Source organism: Melanerpes formicivorus, unplaced genomic scaffold, assembly GCF_026170545.1.
Source record: "Melanerpes formicivorus ecotype bairdi unplaced genomic scaffold, bMelFor1.0.p_v2 SCAF_8, whole genome shotgun sequence".
Lineage (NCBI taxonomy): Eukaryota > Metazoa > Chordata > Aves > Piciformes > Picidae > Melanerpes > Melanerpes formicivorus.
In genome coordinates this window covers 11,119,317-11,140,941 of record NW_027142360.1, presented here as the reverse complement: position 1 = coordinate 11,140,941, position 21,625 = coordinate 11,119,317, and the positions used below count along the sequence as shown (strand labels likewise).

The 21,625-nt window shown below is 44.9% G+C and overlaps 1 protein-coding gene across 1 annotated transcript; it reads left to right on the top strand.

Moving 5' to 3' along the window:
- Nucleotides 1–1,569: 1,569 nt before the first annotated feature.
- Nucleotides 1,570–19,950, top strand: SINHCAF (SIN3-HDAC complex associated factor). The gene is made up of 6 exons (XM_068142123.1): nt 1,570–1,659; nt 11,932–12,080; nt 14,881–14,980; nt 15,951–16,077; nt 16,428–16,578; nt 17,471–19,950. The coding sequence occupies exons 2-6, from the start codon at nt 11,953–11,955 to the stop codon at nt 17,631–17,633; spliced, it is 669 nt and encodes a 222-aa protein (XP_067998224.1). The 5' UTR covers nt 1,570–1,659; nt 11,932–11,952; the 3' UTR covers nt 17,634–19,950.
- Nucleotides 19,951–21,625: the final 1,675 nt, after the last annotated feature.

The window sequence follows — 21,625 nt, the reverse complement described above, 5'->3', positions numbered from 1 at the left end:
GCAAACAAAAGTTCTCAAAAGACATAGAAGAGCACCCTAGACCACTTAAAACCAGTAAAATTGTATGTATGCTTCGGAAGACAATGTAGCACTAGCTATGATCCTGTCCCATATTAAATATGATTTGGGTTAGCGGTGTCTGTAATGAAGGACCAGTAAAAAAGGCAGCACGTAAGAGTCATTAAAAAAAAATCTCAACACCTCACATACAAACTTGAAGACTTCCCTGTGAGAAATCCTCCTGCTGTTCATGCCCATATTGGCTGGTTTTACAGCACCGAGGAAGGCAATGTTGTAGAATTACCAAGGATTTACAAGGAAGTAGAGATGAGGGCAAGGTGCTGACTAAGGTGAGGAAAAGGTAATGATGCTGTTCCCCTGGGACTCCCTCACAGGGAGCTAGTGCTGGTGCTGCTGCTAGAGGTAACGGGATCATTTTGTCAAGAGCTCTTGGTGACCTGCCACATCTGTACCTGTATTAGGATTAGACTGAAAATGTCACTATCAGGATAAAACAACTTGTTACAAGAATATTCATTTATATTATTTTACTCTTTTAGAGTATTAAACAGCAACTACTAGCAGCTGTGCTTGAGCTGCTGTTCAGTCGGTGGGAGAAGTTTTGTCTTTTAAATAGTTTGAAAAAAGGTGTTTAGTATTCAGGCTTGGCTTGAACACGAGCCTGGGAGGGAGCAGCTTGTGGTTTTGTTGCAGTCACAGGCTGCAAGGGTGCTAAGTCAGAAGTGCCTGAGTGTCGCCTTGTACATTATGTGCTAATCCTTCTGACATAGCTAGTTTTTTAAGGCAACTTATTTTGACATAACCCACCAGATGTTTCATAAAGCCACTTTTCCTAAATTGCACAAAAAGCGTTAACAAGAGGTGGTGATGATGTGAATGCTTAAATCACTCATTCTGACACAGCATGAAAAAGAACAAGTGAGCCGCTGATGACTTTTACATCACGTTAAAAGGAACTCTACATGGAAAAAAAAAAAAAAACCTTCTAGAAGAGCAAAAACTTTTTCCTTCATCCTCCCAGAGGCCGTGACAGCCTGCCCGCGGGTGCATTGGGGTTTAGCGGCGGTGTCTCCAGAGCAAGACCGGCTGTGCTCCGCGCGGAGAGGCACTGGTTGCTGCTGGGGGGTGCCGTTATAAACGGCGCGGGCGGAATGAGCGATGAGCGATGCCCGCGCTCAGAGCAGCAGGCTGCATCGACTCCCGGTAGCCGACCACGGCCACATCGCGCTGCCGAGCAGACAGGTGCCCGGGACGGCCCAGCACCACAGGGGCTGCGGCTGGGGCCCAGCCCTGCCCACCGGGGGCGGGACGGGGGAACGGGCCACGTGCGTGAAGTCATCTCCGCCGTCACAATGGGCAGCAGCACCTCCTCCTCCCAGCCTTCCCGCGCGGCCTTTCTCCCTTAAAAGGACAATGGGGCGCTCAAAGCGAGGAAGGCTCGATTGAATAGAATGGAGCCGTGGGAACGGCGCATGCGCAGAGCGGCTGCCCTGGAGGGGCGGGGAGGAGGCGGGGGCGCGGCCTCGCGCGCTCGCGCGGGCTGGCAGAGCGCAGCGAGGTGGGGAGCGCGCGCAGCGGTGGGGCTTGGCCGCGCACCGTACCGACACCGTACCCCGCGTTTGTGAGCGTAAGACAGCGGTGAGTGAGTTCTGCTTCTTTCTTCTGCTTAGGGAGGAGAAAAGAAAAGTACAGCTGAAAGAGAGCGGGAGGCTTAAACAGGGTGTTTTGTTGGTTTGGGTTTTTTTTTCGTTTCGTTTTATCTATGTGTTCCTGGGGTGGGTTTGTTGGGCTGATCTTTTTAATACGCATTTTTTAAATTTGCAGCAGCAGTCGGTGGTTTCCCTTAAGCACAAATTAATCCTGGAGCGTGTCTCTAGTTGTGCCGCGGCGAAAAGACTTTGCCGTCTCAAACAGTTTGACACGCGTGGTGCTTGTGCGCGGCTGTTTCCCTCTTCAATTAGTGGAGTTTAAAGGAGATGTTGGCGGGGAGAGGCGCCTCCTGTATTGTTGCAGACCCATCCCGGGAGCTCTGCCGTTGCCCACCCAAAGCTTCAGTTCTCTGGGATGAAGAGCAGCCAGGTTCCCGACCATTTAACTCCAATAGTGGTCCCTAGCTGCAGAGCGGGTTTGGTTAAACCGGGCTGCCTGGCGGTGACGGGCCGCGGCTGCCTAGCCTCGCCACGCGGACTACTAGGCACCACCGGTTCTGCCGAGAAGGGGGGACGCGGCCCCGCCGGCTGTGCCTTGCCGGTGTGGAGGGGACCGGGTGTCACAGGTGCGGCCCCTGACGCGCTCCGCGGAGCGCCGCTCCGCACCTCACACCTGTAGCACCAGCGCGCACAAGTTGGTGCCAGTGGGATGGCGGACGGCAGGAGGCTATAGTAGTGCCCGCCATCCATCCCTTCCCTTATGCCGTGTTTCAAGGGGGAGAGTGGGCAGTTGATTTTTAGTTATCGCTAGTATTTGCGGAGGATGGGGGTCTCTACGCGCCCCGTTACGGGGAAACGTGCTGCTGTGGGCTGGAGTGACACGTGCTGCCGGTCGCACGGGTCGCAGTGTTGGGTTGTGTGGGGCCTTCCCCACATCGGCAGGCGCCGTGCCGCCGATCCCGTGTGGGGTGTTGCCGGTGTGGGGATGGTGCGGCGGGCGGTGATGGCGTCCTGCCGCTCTCGCAGCACAGCGCGAGTGAAAAGTCGCTCCAGTTGCCGTCAGCGTGTGCCCTCGCCCGGCGCCAACAAGTTTCCCGACTTGGCCAGCTTCCGCGGTGTTTGCGCGGAGCGGAGCGGCGGGGCGGCTGGCGTGCCCCCGGCGCGGCACGTAGGCAGCGCCCGGCTGTAAGTGAAAACAAAGGGCTCGCATGTGCTGCGGGCGCCGCGGCTCCCCGGCGCGCCGGAGGAAAGCGCTCGTCTGTGCGGTGCCGGGGGGAGCTCAGCCCAGGTGTGTGCGGGGGTGCTCGTGGGATAAAACATGTCCCGCGGGGGCTGGTGTTTTGTACCGGCTGCCTGCCGATTCTGGAGGACTTTGGAGGGCTGGTGAAACTTTGGACGCACACGCGGTCCCCTAGCTACCACGCTGCGTACACGGCGTTGGCGTGCGCTGCTGAACAGACGCGCCCCGCTGAGCGCCCCGGGGCAGGCGCAGGGGTCTGGGGTCCGGAGTGGTCCGCGTCGTCCCCGCCGCGGCGTGCCCGCGTTGCTGGGAGGTCTGCGACGGCCCTTTGAAGTGCAACTGTTGCCATGTTTGAATTACGTCAGGGCCGAGCCATGAGGTGCCAGCGCGGGGCGGGCGGGGGGTGGGGGCGGCGGCGGGAAGCAGCCATCACCCTACTGGAGCTGGGGTCGGTGTGCCCGGCAGAGCTGTCGGGGCTCGACCCTCCGTTTCCCGCCGCTTCACCCCCGCCCCCTCGCCGGATGGGGCGGCTGCACCGAGACCGCGTGGTGGGGCGGTGTTTGCGGCGCGGGGGCCGTCTCGCAGCGCCCACCTCCGCGCTTGGAGCTTTCCTCTCCGGCGCGCCGCCTTCCCCTTCCTGTGCTGTTTAAATTTATTTTTAATTTTATTCGCCTTTCAACGCTTGGCAGCCCCGGGAAAGAGGGGCTGGTGCCGCCCGCGTGTGTGCGCCGGTGGCTCCACCTGGCCGGCGGCGCTGCCCGCCTGCGAAAGTAGGTCGTCCGCTCCGGGGGGGAGTCTTTGTTCCCGGCGCTCCCGCGCCTCCGCTCGCCGCGGCCCCCAGCCGCTGAGCGAATGATCCCGCAGCCCCGCCGGCGGTAACTGTCGGGAGCGGTGCGTCCCGCCGTGCCCCGGTCCGCCGCCGCTTCCCCCGCGCCACGCGGTGCCTGGCGGAACGTGGCCGCAGCCGCCGCCTCCCTCACTGCGCCTGTCCTAGGGGCTGCGGGAGCGGCGCGACCCGAACTCTCACCACCTCAGCCATCTTCTGTCACTACTATTTTTTAAAACCTTGGGAGTTCTGAGTCGGGGAAAGTCTACTAGTCGAGCTCTCACTTTCGTGACATAAAACTTGCCGTCTCCTCTCGAGTACCAGTCTCCGGGTCTTGTAGTTGAAGAGATTTAAAGGGACCTGCCAAACCTGTTGTTTATTCGGTTGTTCCTTAGCGCAGCCATCAGGGCTGAATCGTGCCTGGCCCGGGACTCCCCTAGCCTCGCCGGCGGGAATAGCCCCGGTTCATCCTTCAAAGACCCTTGTCTTCCTCAATTCGCTGCCGGGCAGTCCTTTGGACCCAAATTATTCAATAACCGTTAAAAATAGCTTAAAAAGTTTGTAACAGTGCCCCGGCGTTGTAGTTCTGTAGGCGGCTGCTGCAGGATGCTGTCCCTCAACCTGCTACCCTGTGCCTGAAGCACGTGTCTCTTGGCAGGGCTGAAGGCCGGCATTCTGCCCCCCCCCCCCCCGCCTTGTGAGTGGGGAGATGAGGCCCAGTGTCTAGAATTGAGCCCAGAACTTCAGCATTGCATTTTTTGGTGGAGACCGAATAATAAACTTGAGCACAACTGAACTGTGATGCTTTTTCATCCTGAGTTTTAATCCGGTGCTAGTGGAAGGTGGTGGGTTGACATCCATGGAGGCATTATCTTATCCATTTTACAAGGCAAACCAGGAGGGTAATGATTCTTCAGTAAACCCTTTTACTACTGTGTATTTGCTTCCAAAGGTGAGACTGTTACTCCCAGCTGTGTTCAGGGTGTGTCCCTGTTGGAAGCCCCTTTGTCCTTGGTCTGCACATAGCCAGATTCACTGTAATTTACAGTTGTGGGTGTTGTTTTTGCTTTGTGTTTTAATAAAGAAGATTGCACAAACTCTGCAGCACAGGGGCAGACTGAACTGGAGGCCTTTCTGCTGGCACCCGTGGATACTGGACTCCTTTGGCATCCAGGTGGATTCCAGTTGTCTTGGTATCTGTGGTTCATGGTAGACAATCAGCAAATAACAAGTTGTGGGATTTTGAAGCATACCCACAGGCATGCACTATCCAGTTCCCACTGAAAGTAGGTGGGATTGAGTGCCAGAGCTTCTGGGAAAAAAAATTCCTCCTTGCTTCTCTCCCAGCCCATAGATTCAGAAAAGATCCAATTGCCTATATTTCCAGTCTTTCCTTTAAAACGAAATCGTTGCTGACTTCTTACAGTAGATGTCAAAAGACACAATAAATTTACACAGGTTAAAAATAACCAGCATTAAAACTGACGGTTTGTTGTCTTACTCATGCTGAAACATCTCTTTTTTTGTCTCACCAGACTTTCTGCTTTGCATTCTTAACACCTGATGCTTTGTACCTCTGATAATGACATGAATGACATTCATAGTCCTACCAGACAACAAACTTCTTCAGAATTACACCCCTTGTAGCACTTTTAACCGAAAAGAACTAAGTGAGCTGAGACTTGAAAACTTGAGTGGTTAAGCAGAATGGACGGGTGGGACTCCATTTCATGACTCAAATCTTTACCTTTCTGTAGAATGTGCACAGTCCAAAGTCCAAGGGAAATGACCAGTGATATTACTTAAGGACATGGAAATATGTCCTTTTTAAAGTAGTCACTTCTTCAGCTCTTCTGCCAAATAATTACTAGTATGTTGCCGCCTTAAAAAAAAAAAAAGCCCCAAACTGTTCAGTGTCTCAGGATCTCAATTATCTGTGATGCTTTTCCAGTAGCAGGTGGTTGCAAACAAGCATCATAACAGCTGCAGTGGCTATACTGAGATTAGCAATCACAGACTGAACTCCATCACTTGCTTGAGAACATCCCAGGATTTCCTTTCAGGGCTCCTGATCAAGCTGAGTGTCGTGTTAGTTAGGCCACAGAGGCTAGGGGTGGGGGGTGAAGTCCTCTTTCAAGATGGAATGCCTGCAGGTGGGACAGGTTTGGGATTTTTTTTACACACTCCCCACCCTGCAGGTATTACTGGTTACTGTTTTCATGCTTCGCCCTATCCCTTCTGAAGCACACCAGTTTAGTGGAACACTCAAGTGGCTTAGTCTTTCACTTCTTTTGCCTAAATTGGTTAGGTACTTCTTTCTGCTGAAGTTCAGCAGCTAAGTGTGCTCCTTTGAGACTTAACTGCTTCTGAAAACTTAGAACAGTTTGTGATCCAGCTAGGATGCTGTGGAGGCTCAAACATGATGGGGAAAGGGCTGGTTTGATAGGTGCTTTGTAGTTACTGCCAAGTGCATCTAGGGTGTTATTTCACTGCAGCACCAAGCACACAACAGTAGCTGCAGACAGCTACCAGCAAGAGTCACCAAAGGAAAGATTCCTGAAGATGTGGTTTCACATAGCTCCAAGTGAAAACTCCACAGAGGATGCTGTTTTGTTCAGATGTGCCTGGGCTGTAAGCGGCCAAATACAGCTTTCTTCCAAGTAAAGTTGTTTTGGGTGGAGAGAGGAAGGGAAGTGGGAGGAAAATCTGAGGACATAGGATACTGAAGAGTGTGTGCAGTATAAATAATTCTAAGGTTATGTATAGTTGTTGGAAGTAAGTCACTGTTTTGAGATACAAGGTTAGCTAACAGTGTAAAACAAAGCTGCATTTTCAGTTCTGTCAAAATTAGTTTGTTCTCTTACTTCCTTGGAGCATTCTGGCTTGTTAAAATATGTTTTTCTGGGGTCCCGTTTTAACTTATATTCCAAAGTTTCTTTCTGCGGCATGTAAACTTAGTGGGGAGGTATGTTTACATTGAGTCTCTGGTATAGATCAGCTCCTCTGTTGATGTACAATTCTCTCTCTCTCAGTTGATTTTTCAGGAGAGGTATTGCAATTAATTTCAGCAGAGAGACGGGCCCAAGAATTTATTAGCAAGACAAGCAACTCAGCTTCTGGCGCCGTAGACGGCTCTGGGAGCATTTTTCGTGTATGTGCCTGTGCCTAGGTGTGTGCACTTGCAGATGCAAAAGCCAGAGCATGTATATTCTTTCTATGTTGAGGTCTGTGTTTCTTTTCCTTAAAAAAAAAAAAAAAAAAAGGTACTATTTTGGCTATGTTTCTTAGTTCCAGTGAAATGCTGTAGAGATGATTATTGTGAGGCTGAGCTAAGGCTGTTTTGTACAGAGAAGGGAAAAATCACGTTATTGGCAGGGTTTCTCCTCCTCTCTGACAGCGTACTGGCAGTCTTGCGTTGCACAAAGGGCGAATGATATACTGTCAGTGAGAAGAATGGACAGAGGGGAAGGTACTAAGTAGCTGGACTGACATCTCTGCTCTATCTTAACCTCAGGGAATGTTTCTCTTTCAAGCTTTGCAAGAAGCAGGTGAGCATGCTTCTTCCGACTGGCCTGGTAATGGCCTGGTAATCGTGTTACAAAGGGAGACATGCTTGCCTTCTAGGAATTCTTTGCTTTCTACTACAAAGGGTTTTCATTCTTCTTGGATGATCAGAAAGAATGCAGAAAGAATCTGGAAAAGCAAATGAAAGTGGCCCAGCTTCTCTTATTTTAAAATCTCAAAGAGTTCAGAAGTTCTCTCTTAACTTAAACTTCACGAGCACCTGAAGTAATACCTACTTTTAATTTAGACCATCAAATTAACTTTGTGGAGAAAACTAAGCACCAAATTCTAGTCCTGACAGGTAGTGAAAACAGAAACCCCATTTTCACACACACAAAGCATGCTGCTTTGTACTAGCCCTTCACAAATATAATAAGCAGGGCGTGTTGGTGTGTTTTATTATTCTCCACCTACATTATTGTTCTCTGCCTGACTCCCACAAATTTTTTTGCAAGGCAAGTCTCTATTTTGGTGCTACTTTTCCAAAAGTGAGAGTCCAAATCGCTGAAGCAGTTGTTTAAAGTAAAACATTGGGGAATAGCAACTTCTCCTTTTGCAGGGGGGCCAGGGAGGAAGAAGACTGGGGTTTTTTTTTCCCCTCTCTTGGGGAATACTGCTCTTCTACTGTGGCAGGTATATCTCCATTTCTGCAGAATGCCAAATACACCCCACTAAGATTTCTGATTATTTGCAGGTGAGCCATCCCTTTTAATTCTGTGCAGCTGCTGATTAAAAATAAAAAAAGCATATATTTTAATTACACGTTTAAATAACATTAATAGCATGCTTAGATTCAGTGAAATAAGCTTGTGTAATGCTTTTAAACTTCTGTGGAAATTACTTCATTCCTAATTGCCATCTTTTTATCTGTCACAGATTTCAAATGGTTAAGCTTCAACAGCTAAGGCTCAGGTGCTACAGTAGCTGGCAGTCTAACTCCCTCCTTTTAAATTGAGATCTAAATTGCAAAGCTTCAAGTTAAAACTTTTAGAGGGCACAGCCATATATATATATATATATACTTCTAAATACATAGTAACTATTGAGTTTTGCAGCTGACAGAGTATTGATTGTATAATGGTCAAATGGCAACTCTTTAGGATTAAACATGTAACTGGACTGATGCCTTCCATTTATAACTGCAGTTATATTTGATGCATTTGTTGGAGAAATCTGCTTTACTCATTGCTTTCCTGCTAGCTCTTCCCCCATTCAGGCGTGATATATGGTAATACTGTTGCTGACCATTCATCAAGTGGGAAACAGATGGCACTAGTTTCCCTTGTATTGAAAGATGGTGCTGAAAGGCTGCTCCTGTGAGAATGGCAGGAACAATACAAACCAAAATATTTTCAGAATATATGTGTCTGATGCCAGCCTTTGCCAGAACATGAATTGTAAAATGTGCATCGTGTTCTACTGTGGTATAAATAGCAGCTGGTGACAGAGGTCATCTTGTCTGCGTCTGGATTTCTGGAAGCAACTGGGTTAGAAAGTAAATCACATTATTGATATGAGTTCTGTGTCTTGCCCTGTAGCAGTAATGTTCTTGCTGCTTAAGTTTTGCTGCGCTGATGAACTTTGTGTCTTTTACTTTCTGAAGAAAAGCACCAGACCACAGACTTAACGTTGGGGTAGTCAAACAAAATTTAAAATTGCTATTGAGTAGTTGAAAATTCCCACATGAACATGCTACTGGAACTCCAGAGGCTTGTTAAACACAGTGTCCTCAAGAGGCTGTCTCTTGAAGAGAAGCACATTGGAAGCTAGGAAACAAAAATACATATTCTTAAGTGTTTGCCTAGACACTCTGTTGTTTATTTGTCTTGACAGTCCAGGGATACTAATCTGATTTGACTCTGCCTTCATTGCATTTGCTACATGTCCCTGAAAACATGTGGAAGCAGTAGGACAGAGTAGTTTTGAGTCTAATCATCCTCAACAAATGCATTCAGCAGGTCACTAGCTCTATAACTTCCTTTACTTATACCTGCTCCTGGCCTCCAGGACAATGCTGTGCTAGCAGAGGGAGCAGAAGCCTAACAGCATTTGGGGTGACTGCTGGCTGTTTGCACAAGCTGTCCTTGGGTAGGTTTGCTCCTTGTGCTGCAGATGTCCCTTCTGTCTCTCTCCTAAGCCTGAAGGGTCTCCTTTGCATTCAGCTCATGTGGGTCTCTTGCTTTAACAGGCTTTGCCAGGGGTTTGGTGAAGACAAGTTTTCACAGAGTTGACTCGTGTCTTTCTACATGTTTATGCAATAGTGCAAGGAGACCAACCTCAGTGGGCACCAAGTGGTCTTGTATTATAATATGTTAGACTGAAACACAAACATGTACACTGTCAGCTGGATAGGGGTTCCTTAATGGATTTAGTGTAAAAGTCTTCTCCAATGATACTGGATAAATGTTTTGCTTTTCTCTTTTTCATAGGAGCCTGGGAACTTTCTGTGGAACCTTGCACATTTGTACATTTATTTTGCAATGCCACTGGGCTCTGATATTTCCCTCTGAACTGGGAGGATGTATTTTTGTCTCTGTCAAGGACTGTGTCTAGGCCTTGTTGGTTCACGAGCTTTTGCTGTGATCCTGTGAAAATGCATGGGATCTTTTCCCTCACATGTCAGTAAAGTAAGCATGATGCTGGCTATGATGCTTTTTTTTGACCTCACCTGAACCTGCTTTTCAAATTACTTTATTGCTGTAATGATGTGGCAAGTCTTGGGGCTATAGACTGAATATTTCAGGTTAATTTTCTCTGGTTTCTCTAGAGGATGTTAGAATTATGTCCCTTACTATGTCCCTGGAGGTGGAAGATTTGGAAACAGGTCCCTCTGCCACAGTAATGCAGTAATGCACAGTAATGCACCAGTAATGCAAGCTGGGTTGCTGGGACTTGACAGTTTTTGGAACTGAGATGTGAGTAGGAGTTTTCTCGCTAGAGTTGCCCACAAGTAATGGAGAATTCTGCACTTTCCTCAAGTCCTGCCTGAGCTATTGGGTCTTTCAGTAGTATTTGTGAAGAGGAGAGATAGTTTTCTGTCAGCTTCTTCAACTTGGCCTTTACTTAAGGGAAGAGGGGGAATCTCATGTTACTTGTGTGATTCCATCTAATTTTAATTTTTTGGAAGGAGAAGCTCTCAGCAGTGGGACCCTATTCTCATGGAACTTTTTGCAGCTGGTGGCCAGTCTCCTCTGAGCAATTAATATGTGATAAGCAGCAGAGGTGACTGCTCACTCCATGCAGTGGGTGGTTTAGGCAAACATGGCAGCGTGGTCTATTTAAAAGAGAACATCTTGGAACAGTCCCTGCCTGTGTTATGAGACTGATACTCGGTGGCCTGTGAGGACTTGCTGTGTGTCCAGGCCCAGTGCCAGGGAAGCACCAACTTTGCTCTGTTGTTGGTTTGGTTTTTTTTAAGTGCTTGTGGGAGCTGTCTTTGCTCTGACAGCACATCATGCAGTGTCAAACTGCATAACAGGAGTCTGTGGAGTCTGCACTGGGGAGTAACTGGCTCCTGGGGAGGACTGATTTGGTGGTGGTGACAACATTGAAGGGGTCTTTGTGGTGGTGGGTGCAGTAAATCCACTTGTAAGTAACTTAAAAAAACCTGCCTGGTAAACATCTCCACTGTTTGTTACCTGCTCTCATAGCAAGTTCTAGCTCAGGTGTACTGAAAAGGATAGGGAGCCCTCCAAGAGCAGCATGCCTTTTGGCTTTCTGAGCCAGCACAGAGTTTGCAGAGCTGATGTTTAAGAAAACACAACCTCTCTGTAAATGGAGTAGCTTTTGCTCCACTGTCATTGGCTGTGGCTGGGATGTGGTAGGTGGAGGCTGAAATTTGCCTCAGGGTCCTGCTCCTTGGCCTTTTTCTAGACAGGGTTCCTTCCCATGGAAAGCAGGGCGGGGAAGGCAGGCGGGAGGGCAAGAACTGAGCTTGTGCTGACACGGAGCTGGGTTGTGTCTGGGATGCTCACTCAGGCCTGAGAATCAAGAAGTGCTCCTGGGTCCCGCAGTGCAGACACGGCCATTGAGGGCTGGGTGGGACTCCACCCTGCTGCTTTCAGAGTGGCTTTTCAGGTATGTCTGCCCAACAGCCTGGAGGTATGACGGCAGTTCATTTAAAATGACTCCTACTCACTTTCGACAAAGTTTGGCAGGGTTGATTCCAACAGACATTGGTGATGATGAGGTAGTAGTTCCAGTGACCCAGAGTTCAGCTGCCAATGATTTATCCAGGGGCTCAGGCAGTTCAGAGAGTCTGTCCTGCAGCCTGTTTTGCTACATACATAGGGCTTTCATTAGCCAAGTCAGCTGCATTCACACCTCTGGGTTGTGCTGTTGCAGATGTGCCCTTAGAGTAGAATTGTACAGTAAATGAACTTGTCATGAGTCCTGCTGGGTATTGCATAATAATAGTATAGCTGTTGTTAATTATAACTTTATTTCTTTATATTGAGTGCATTTGAGGTGTATCTGCTCTTCTGAGGCAATGCAGGATAAAGCCGTGGCTTAATCTAGCAGTATTCCATGCTGTATTATAATGTACTTTTGGTTTGCCCACTGTATTCCCTAGATGTTTCTTTCTGTATCTGACAGTGATAAGTAACACCAGTTCCTGTTTGTTTTTACAGGCTACAGCTGGGGAGGGAAAGATGTTTGGCTTTCACAAACCGAAGATGTATCGGAGTATAGAAGGCTGCTGTATTTGCAGAGCTAAGTCTTCCAGTTCTCGTTTCACTGACAGCAAACGTTATGAAAAGGATTTCCAGAACTGTTTTGGGTAAGATTCTTTCTTTAGTCAACATCATAATGTTGATCTCCAAGCCACAAAACTGACATATCCCTCTTTTCTCTGAAGGACTGGAAGATTAGATTAGCAAAGGTGGGTGGCAAGGAAAGGATGGCTTCAGCTTCCTCCCAGCTTTCCTGACCAGAGGAGGAAGGCCTGGATGCTCTCCTGCTGTGCATGGTACCACTTGGTTGTTGACCTGCTGTTGCTGCCATTGCAGAGCAGCTATAGTATGTAACAGTGAAGGGTCAGGTTTGTGCCTCTCCCACCTCACAGCATCTGTGGGGATTTAGTGCCTTCTCAGGCTGTGCATTTGGCACTTGTTCCTTAGAATAATAGAACAGAATAATAAACCAGGTTGGAAGAAACCTTCAAGATCATCGCGTCCAACCCATCAACCAATCCAACCCACCTAAACAACTAAACCATGGCACCAAGCACCCCATCAAGTCTCCTCCTGAACACCTCCAATGATGGTGACTCCACCACCTCCCCAGGCAGCCCACTCCAATGGGCAATCACTCTCTCTGTACAGAACTTCTTCCTAACATATATATTCTCATACAAGACAGTAAACAGCACAGGTCTCTAGAGGTTTGCTGTGACTCTGAACATTCAAGTATCATAGACAACACTTGATGAATAAATATTTAGTAGTTCCAGCAGGGTTTTGCGGTCTACACTGTTTCAGGTACTGATGCCTTTGTTCAAATAGGGCATGTATAAACATGTTATTAAAACTTCTCACTGGAAACCCATTCTCATGGAAAGTGAGCATCAAGTAATTAGCTTTTCAATTAGATAATGCTGCATGTAATGCTATGTGAAAGCATTGGTACGCAAAACTATAAATGCCAGTGATTTCTTGTACCAGCTGCTGTGACCTTTTAACTTTTTTTAGAAACACTTTTGAAGTACTTAGAAATTCTTTATAAATTTGTGTCCCTAAATTGACAGCAAAGGAAATTCTTCTGTGGCAGCTTGTAATTATTTTTTTTACTGTCATTATTTTATTTTTTTTCTGAGCCAGTAAGAATTTCTCCTGCTTATGCTGCATTGTTTGATGAAATTATTTCCCCTGGAAAAAGTCTGTGTTGTCTGTATGTTTTCTGCTGTTTCTTTCGAGTTTTGTTGGATTACCTCTCATCAAAATCTTAGGCACAAGTGGAACTTTTCATGCAGTATATTAAAAACCATATGTACATATCAGTATGGCTGCTTTTGTCTCCAATGCTTAACTTTGTGTGTAGATCTTTGCAGTCTTTAGAAATCTGTTCTTTCCCCTGCACATTTTTCTAGAAACACTCTTGTACACCTTTAATATAAAATATTTTGTGTTTACCATGGCCTTTTGTACATAAATCTGGTGCTGAGAGTTTCCCTTATCGTATTTCTCGGCTATTGTCCTTGGCAATGGAATCACAGTGTGAAGACTCCATTGCTTTTGTTTTTTTCATGTTGCTGTTAACTACAGTAAAGAAGCTTGCTGTATGTATACAAGGGCCTCTGGTATTCTGTTATCTGAAATATATTTGTCAAGGTAAAAATGCAGTCTTAACACTGAGCAAATAATGGCTTATCTGAGCCTGCCCCATACATCTATAAATGCTTCAAAGTCTTCCCATTTAAATAGCTGAAAAAATCTACACTGTATCTCATTTATATTTCTTTTAGCGTAAATTAGGAGCAGAGATGATTTCTGAAGAAAGGTCTTTTAAGGAAGCAAATGTTGCTGTCATTCCAGTGACTGCTGTTTCTGAAATCTTATCAAATCTTATCCTATGCTTATTCAGGAAGAGTGTGTGTGGTGGGTTGAAATTACCCCCCAATTAATTTGGCAAAAACTACGCCCAAAATAAATTGCCAGACCAGCTCAGTTTGGGATGGAAGCAAATGAAGCTATATTTACAAGCCAACTAAAATTTAGAAATATGAAATGCAATGAATATGTACAAAATACACAATGTACTCTATATATAGATTTACAATTTGTAAACAGCACAAACTCCTCAGAGCCCCCCTGGATGGATCCAGGAGGACCTGTTTACCTCCTCCCCAACTCCCTCCCTCCTTCCCATTACCTTACACAGTAGTCAAAACAGATAACTCTGGTAAGGCCAACAGAAGAGAGAGTTGCAAGCAGAAGTGACAGAAGAAGAAAAGAAGAAAGAACTGTTTATGCCTCTGTTCTATATTCCCATTAGCAATCCAATGAATTATATAGACTTAATTATTTTCCTTTTGCATCCAATGGTGGTAATTTTACTTTCAACCTTTGCAGTCAAGAACTAGGCTAAAGTTCCCCCTTCAAACTGTAAAAGTGTGTCTATAGGTGGCGTTTCTTACTTATCCTTGAAACTCTATGTGAAAATTAAGAGCGGAATAAGCTTCTGTCAGGTCTCTGAGGTATGTTCTCAAATTTGCATTCAAAGAGTATGATTAGTCCTCCTCCCTCCTTCTCCATGCAAACCAACCCACCAGAGACCTGTGTGGTTTTCTTGGTTGGTTTGGGTTTTTTTAAGAAAAAAGCAAAAGTAAATGAAGGTGCAGGACTCTTGTTTTTAGTGCCCCTCTGGAGTCAGTTTACAAAACATATTATTTCTAAGAGAGCTTTTGGCAAGTGAGATCTGGTCTTTAAATCATGCTATTTGACCACCACATGTAGAATTGTAATGCCTGAAAAACAGAACTTGAGAACCCTTCTTTTCCAGAAATGTTAATGCTCCTTGCTGTTATCAAATGGAGAGGGATGCTTTTATTAACAAGTGATGTTTGCTTTTGTTTTTACCAGGCTTCATGAGGCCCGCTCAGGAGATATTTGCAATGCCTGTGTCCTTTTGGTGAAAAGATGGAAAAAATTGCCAGCAGGATCCAAAAAAAACTGGAATCATGTTAGTAATTTTTCTCTTCCATCCCAAAACTAACTTATCTCTGTCTTAGCCTATCATGTTAGAGAGGGGAAAAGCTATCTGAAAACAACCCTTCTCCTGCAGGGGAGGTGGTGCAGGCAAGAATTTTGGAGTTGCTATTTACCTCACACTCTCCCTTCCCACCCTTGGCATCCCTAAATCCTTCCTGGAGTATTTCCTGTTACATGGCTCTTCTCTCTCTTCATTTGGCTTACATGCAAATGGTGATTATGCAAGCCAGGATGGAGTCACAGAGTAACTTGCCTTGTAATTCCTTGTTTTCACAAGCTCATAACTTTATCCAAAAGTCTCTTATGACACTCAAAACATTTCAGGTTTGGCCTCTATCCAAAACTGGTCGTGCCTTTGTTTTTTTTAAATAGTTTGAACAAGCAAGGTGACTTGCTCAAGCAACACATAAATCCATGTTGCTTAGTCAGATAATTACAGTGACTAATATCTTGCAGCTATTTGCACTCACATATTTTGGTTTGATACATCTAATTCAGTCTGGGCCTAGGGCTGGGAAGATGATCAAGATTCTTTGTATATGTTACAATCTTTATTTAGGAAGCCTTGAGGAGAATGAGAGCTAGAACTATAATTATTACTACCCATAACTATTCAGATGCTGAATTGATGACTTTTAAAAAAAGTCAAACACTTAACTGAACCTCTGTTGGCTTAAACAACTCTTGTCTACTAAATTGAACGTGTCAGGAGCAGAAATAAGGCAAAAGTTGAAATGCATGTGCTTTAAAAACTGATTTGTTGCATTTTTTCACAGGCTCAGCCTGTTAAAACCAGACAAATGAAATATAAGTATTGCTGCACAGAACTATTTAACTAAATTAGTTTTGAACACCTTCAGCTATGTCAGTACAGTTAGCTTGTCTAAAGCAGTATCTGGGCATGATGCAGAAGTATTATGCATGCTTTTTCTCTGGTTTAGGTGGTAGATGCCAGGGCTGGACCCAGTCTTAAGACAACATTGAAACCAAAGAAAATGAAAACTCTCTCTGGAAGCAGAATAAAGAGCAACCAAATCAGCAAACTGCAAAAGGAATTCAAGCGGCACAGTGAGTGGATCCAAAGGAATTTTGGCATTAAAATTTGACCTTCCCTAATATAGCTTACTGTTAACTGGCCAAGCTGAATCACTGACTAGATTCAATTGTATGTTCACACATCTGGGTGCTCCCTGTTTTCACAGTGTCTCATCATCTGAAGGCTTGGGGAGGAGATGGTCTGAAAAGGGCAGGGTGGGCTGCAAGACAGAGGTGAGGAAGCAGTTAGGGGGAGTGGGGAGCCAGGCCTGAAAGTGTAGGCAATTTTAGCGTATGTCCCACACTTAAACTAGAAGGAACTTCTTCAAGACCTTGTTGTTGGATGCATGTCCTGATTCTTGCTTATATTCTTTCCCTGACAGATTCTGATGCCCACAGCACCACTTCAAGTGCCTCCCCAGCTCAGTCTCCTTGTTACAGTAACCAGTCTGATGATGGTTCTGACACAGAGCTGAGTGCTGGGTCCAGCAGAACACCAGTTTTCTCCTTTTTAGATCTCACATATTGGAAAAGGTAAAAAGGCAACAGAATGTGCACTCTGCGCAGATAGCAAGTCACTTCATACACACGGTGCTTCATTCTGCTTCAGGAATTTGCTGCTCCTGAACTTAATTTGTTTCAAGGATATACTCTGTGATTTAAACTATTATACAGTATCTGTCTGCCTTTGGAAAGAAATGCCATGTGTTTAAGACCTTTTCCCCTATCTCCCTCCAGTTCCCTAAATACTAATACACTTGCTGTAGAATATTCATGAATTTTTGGGTGTAACATAATATTCCTGACTCTCATCATCTTGTCTTAAAATTGTGCTCTGTAGATGCAGTGTGCTGCAAAGTAAAACAGTACTCTGAGCATTTGATTTGGTTGACCTGTGATGGTAGTAATTTTAAAAGGGGTGGGGGTGGAGGGTGGGGAAAGGAAGAAACACAACAGCCCAAACTAGTGGGAGGAAAACCACAAGATTTTTTCCAGGAGCTGACCAGCTTGTTATCTTTTATTGCTGTTGTGACACAGTAATCCCTTGTTTAGCTAATTGCTTTATTGAAATTGTTGTGACTTTACTGCCGCCTCTCAAAGAGTGTTTGCAAGTACATTGTTGACAAGGTCAGTTCAGCCCAGAGTTGTTTATCTGAAACTTCTCTGGGAAGCAAATGGGAGACTTAGTTTTGTATAGATATGGCTTTAGTTCTGGGGTTTTTTTCCTTCATTCTCACCCCCCAAAGTAGTGTTGTGGCTTTAAGGACAGACTTGTTTTCTTTTCCAGAGCAGCCTTTTCCCTCTTATCCTCTGAGCTGAAGGTTCAGAAAAGTACTTTCTTGGGTCAAACTGATTTTTTTGCATATCTCTAAATTCTGTATATTCTAAACATGCAAACTGTCTCTCTCCCTGCCATTTCTTCTAGGCAAAAAGTCTGCTGTGGAATTATTTACAAAGGGCGTTTTGGGGAAGTCCTCATAGACACTCATCTCTTCAAACCTTGCTGTAGCAATAAAAAGTCTGCCACTGAAAAGCCAGAACAAGAAGGACCACAATCCCCAGCAATCTCCACCCAAGAGGAGTGGTGACTTCCTTGGATAGCTGCAGAAGGTTATACAGATCTTCTTATTCTCTGGAAAAAAATACTAGAAAAGTGACTGTTCACTTTGGACACCTGCTATGCTGCCAAAAGACTATTCCCTAGAAGTGTTTTTGGTTGTACTGCTACAATTTCACAAACTCTGAAGCCAGTTTGTATCCTTTCAGAAAGACTGTACATAATATTTAAGATGCTATGGAACACTTAGCAAAGCTGAATGCTGCTGCAAGGTTGTCTAATCTTCCTCCCCCCATCTTGCTTCACAAGTGAATATGAGGATGGGGTTTTGTATATTAAAGTATATGTAGTTCATGTTTCTGTATTGAAAGAAGCAGTGGTTTTAAGGCTTTTTTGTTTGTTTGTTTTCTTAAAGTTGGTAACCTCCTTTAAATCCCCAAGAAAATATTTCATTCTTAGACATATGAGTCAATAAGATGAACTAATAAATAGAAATACTATAAGCCACCTCTCTAGTTATATAAATATATATTTTCTAAAGGTGTGGAGATCTCCCCCTATACTACTGATGTAACAAAGACAGATATTTCATCCCTCTTATGTGACACAGACTGGTAAACTGCAGATATCTCTACTACAAGTGGTAGTTACTGAGAAGGCCCCCAATGTAAAATGCTCTTCCGAAGGGGTGGGAGAGCTCTCTCCTCCTTAGCTAAGGAGGAAGATTTACTTATGACTTGAACATAGCAAAATGGGAAGCTACTTTGGTTTAACCCAGCAGCAGACACCCTGAGTTTAATTTAGGAACTGACTAGTGATTATAGATGTACTAAACATCTTGATGCCCATGCTAGGTGTAGATGACGTTCAAAACTGAGTAACTGCTACACATATATATATATGTTGGTCCACTGCAGCTGATACACGACCATAGACCAGACTTCTGCTGGTTTTGGACCTGATGTAGAACCAAACTCCTCACTAACCAAACAAGACTCTAGTCAAAAGACACAATTTGATCACAGCCTGGGGTCTGGATTTATTATTGCTGCTTTGGAACCCTTTCCCTACAGTGCTTCTCTGTTTCAGGTTTAGTTGCCTTTGTTTTTGTTTGTTTCTTTGTTTAAACAACTACCAGATCAATGCTTTTGTGAATACTGAATATGAGAAGTTCTCTGAAGAGTGGTGCTGTGTTGAATAGAGGCAGCTCTGTTTGCATACATGATCAGAAGATCGTAGTTCTTACATGGAGTTCCAGACCAACTTGTGTGCAAACCATTGTGACACTCCTTCAAACTCCCCTTTGCCTGTAGGGTGAAAGCAGCTTCTTGGAAGAGCGTTGCTGCATTTTTTGCTTCCAAATGCTTCATGTTCCTTTTATGAAAGTTTAACTTCTTTAAGTTGGGAATTCTACTCTTTTTTTTGTTTAGTTCTCTTTTTGGGGACGGGGTAGGGGGTGGAATTCTTCTTTCTGTTACTCTCTTGGGATATTCTACAATGGATTGCTACAAGCTTTCCTTTTTGTGAGAGTTATGGGCATAATACTGTGGCGGGTAGGGCTTAGGACTGGATTTTTCCATGTGATCTCACTTTCTGAAATGAGAAAGCTTAGCAAATGAACTTACAGGTAGGGACAGATATGCAGGTTTTAAGAGAAGCCTCTACCCTCAAAGCTTTTTCTTCTTTTCTTCCCCCCTCCAACTGGGTAAGCCAACCTCTGGAGAAAAAAATAGCACGGGAAACAGGGCTTTGACTTACCACAGCCTTACAGAGTTTACTGGTCTTATTTTGCTTTTCCTAAATGAGATTCTGAAGCAAGGACAAAGCTGGCTACCTTACTTTCATCTGCAACCAAACAGAATCATAGAATCATGGATTTTAGGTTGGAAAAGACCTTTAAGAACACTGAGTCCAACCATATAGGTAATGGTTACTTGCTTGTATAATGGCTTAGCTAGGCTGCTCAGGTCTAATAAAGGCTTGAGCAAGAGTCCCAGCTGTTTTTCCAGACACCTGCTTTTATCTGAATTTGTGTTTTCAGCATCAGTAATTCTGTACAACTAAGGCTGAAGTATTGGTGGTGGGATGTGCTCTGATACGGATCATCTCTTCTGTATTTATTTATTTATTGCTAGACTTCAACTGCCAACTGCTTCCCCTGCTCCCTCCCACCTCTTCCATTCCCAGTAGTAATGCAAAATGAACTGTATGTAGTCATGCACTTTGTATTAATGTATTAGAAATCTATGGAACCTGTTTTGTACTTTTATACTGTTCAGACACTTGTAATCCAACCTTTTTTTTTACTAGAGTAATGAATAAATTTAGACTTATTTAGAAAATAAACAACTTCTCTGTTTATTTCAACTCTGTTCCATCAATTAGACTTAACATTTGAATCAGCCTAGGCACATTTCTATTTGAACAAGACTTCAAAGCTTGATTTTTTTGGGAAAGGGGGGAGAGAGATAATTTTATTCCTATTAATTTTGGAAAGAAGAGCAGAGCAAGGGAAGGAGATGGTGTCTTGGGGCAGAATTGCAGAGCTTTCCCTTGGTACTGTGTGTGCGTGAGGCATTCCTTTACTCGCTCTGGGTGGTGCTGACACTTGGTGTTTCTGAGGGGCTTGGTCTCTGCTCAGCTCACCAGCATTCAGCGAAGTCTAGCTGAAGCAACAGTTTTAAAAGGATTGGTGCTGACAGCATATGGAAATGTCCTTTTCCAGATCCAGCAGAGTTAGTGGAAGAGACTAGGGCTCTTGTGTGGAAGCTGGAGCCTGGAGTGTTTCTTCCACGACAGGCGTAGTCAGCTGGATGAGCTCCAGCAGACTGGTGGGAGCAAGGTCTGTGGCAAGAGAGGGGAGTGAGTAACTGAGTTTAGATGATGAGGCTCTTCCCTGCCAGGGGGAAAAACATCACAACCTTAAGCACGATACCAGGCTTGATGCAAGATACTATTTTAGGCTTAAGCAGAGACGCTGATTTATTCCTGCTGATATAGCTGGGTATTTTCTTAGAAATTGAGCATAAGGATGCTCAAGAGATTCATGTAGAAAATATTTCTGAAAGCTTTATACAGACTGCAAGAGCACTTGATTTTGTACAATAGAGTCTATTTTGGATATACTTATCTGCTGTAGATGCCTGAATGTGCTTTGGGCATGGCTTAGTTCATCTAAAATTAAAAGCTGTATGTGAAGTCACTAAAAAAAAAAAAACAGGTGCACCAAAACCTGGTTTAAAAGCAAGTAACCTAGTGTGTCTCCCTCTCTTTGCAACTTCAACCCATTTATCAAATCAATTGCATTTGCTTCTCTCTCGGAACAATGTGAAATTAAATTGGGAGACAAAATCCTGAGACAAAGCCCTTCTGTGCTTCACCTGAATCAGCTGTCACATGTGTGACACCTACTAAAATACCTTAAAGTGCAAGTATTATAAAGATACTTCAGAAAGGAATGTATTATACTTAAATTTGAGGGAAGACAAGGCATGTAATGAGGATATTTTGCTGGAGGTCACCAATGGGTGTTCCATGATTTCCAAAGCCTGACCTGAGTGCATGGTGCTGCTGCTGAAGCCAGCAGTGGCAGATTGCTTGCTCTTGTATGGTGCTGCATGAAGAGTAATCTTATTCTGATTTGTACAATGTGGACACTAATTTCTCCCCACTTCTACAACAGTGAGTGTATAACCTGCTTTCTGAACAGATGACTTGGTGTAATCCAGACCCAGAGACTCTTCTGACACTGTATAAAAATTTATTTTCAATATGATGTAAGAAAAAGGGAAGATCCTTTGAAATGGTTCTTGTACCATGTAATGTTACTTCTATGTTGTCCAGATAGGGGGATAAGAACAGTTTGCCCTGTATTCTGCAGGCCTGGTCCTGCAATCACCAATATCAGAGATGAAACTTTCTTTTGGACCTCATTTTCTGTTTCTTACCCATGGAAATCTTGCCACAAGGGGGAAAGGGAGCACCTGTCTAGGGCCCCTTTTTCAAATACAGGAAGTAGCACCA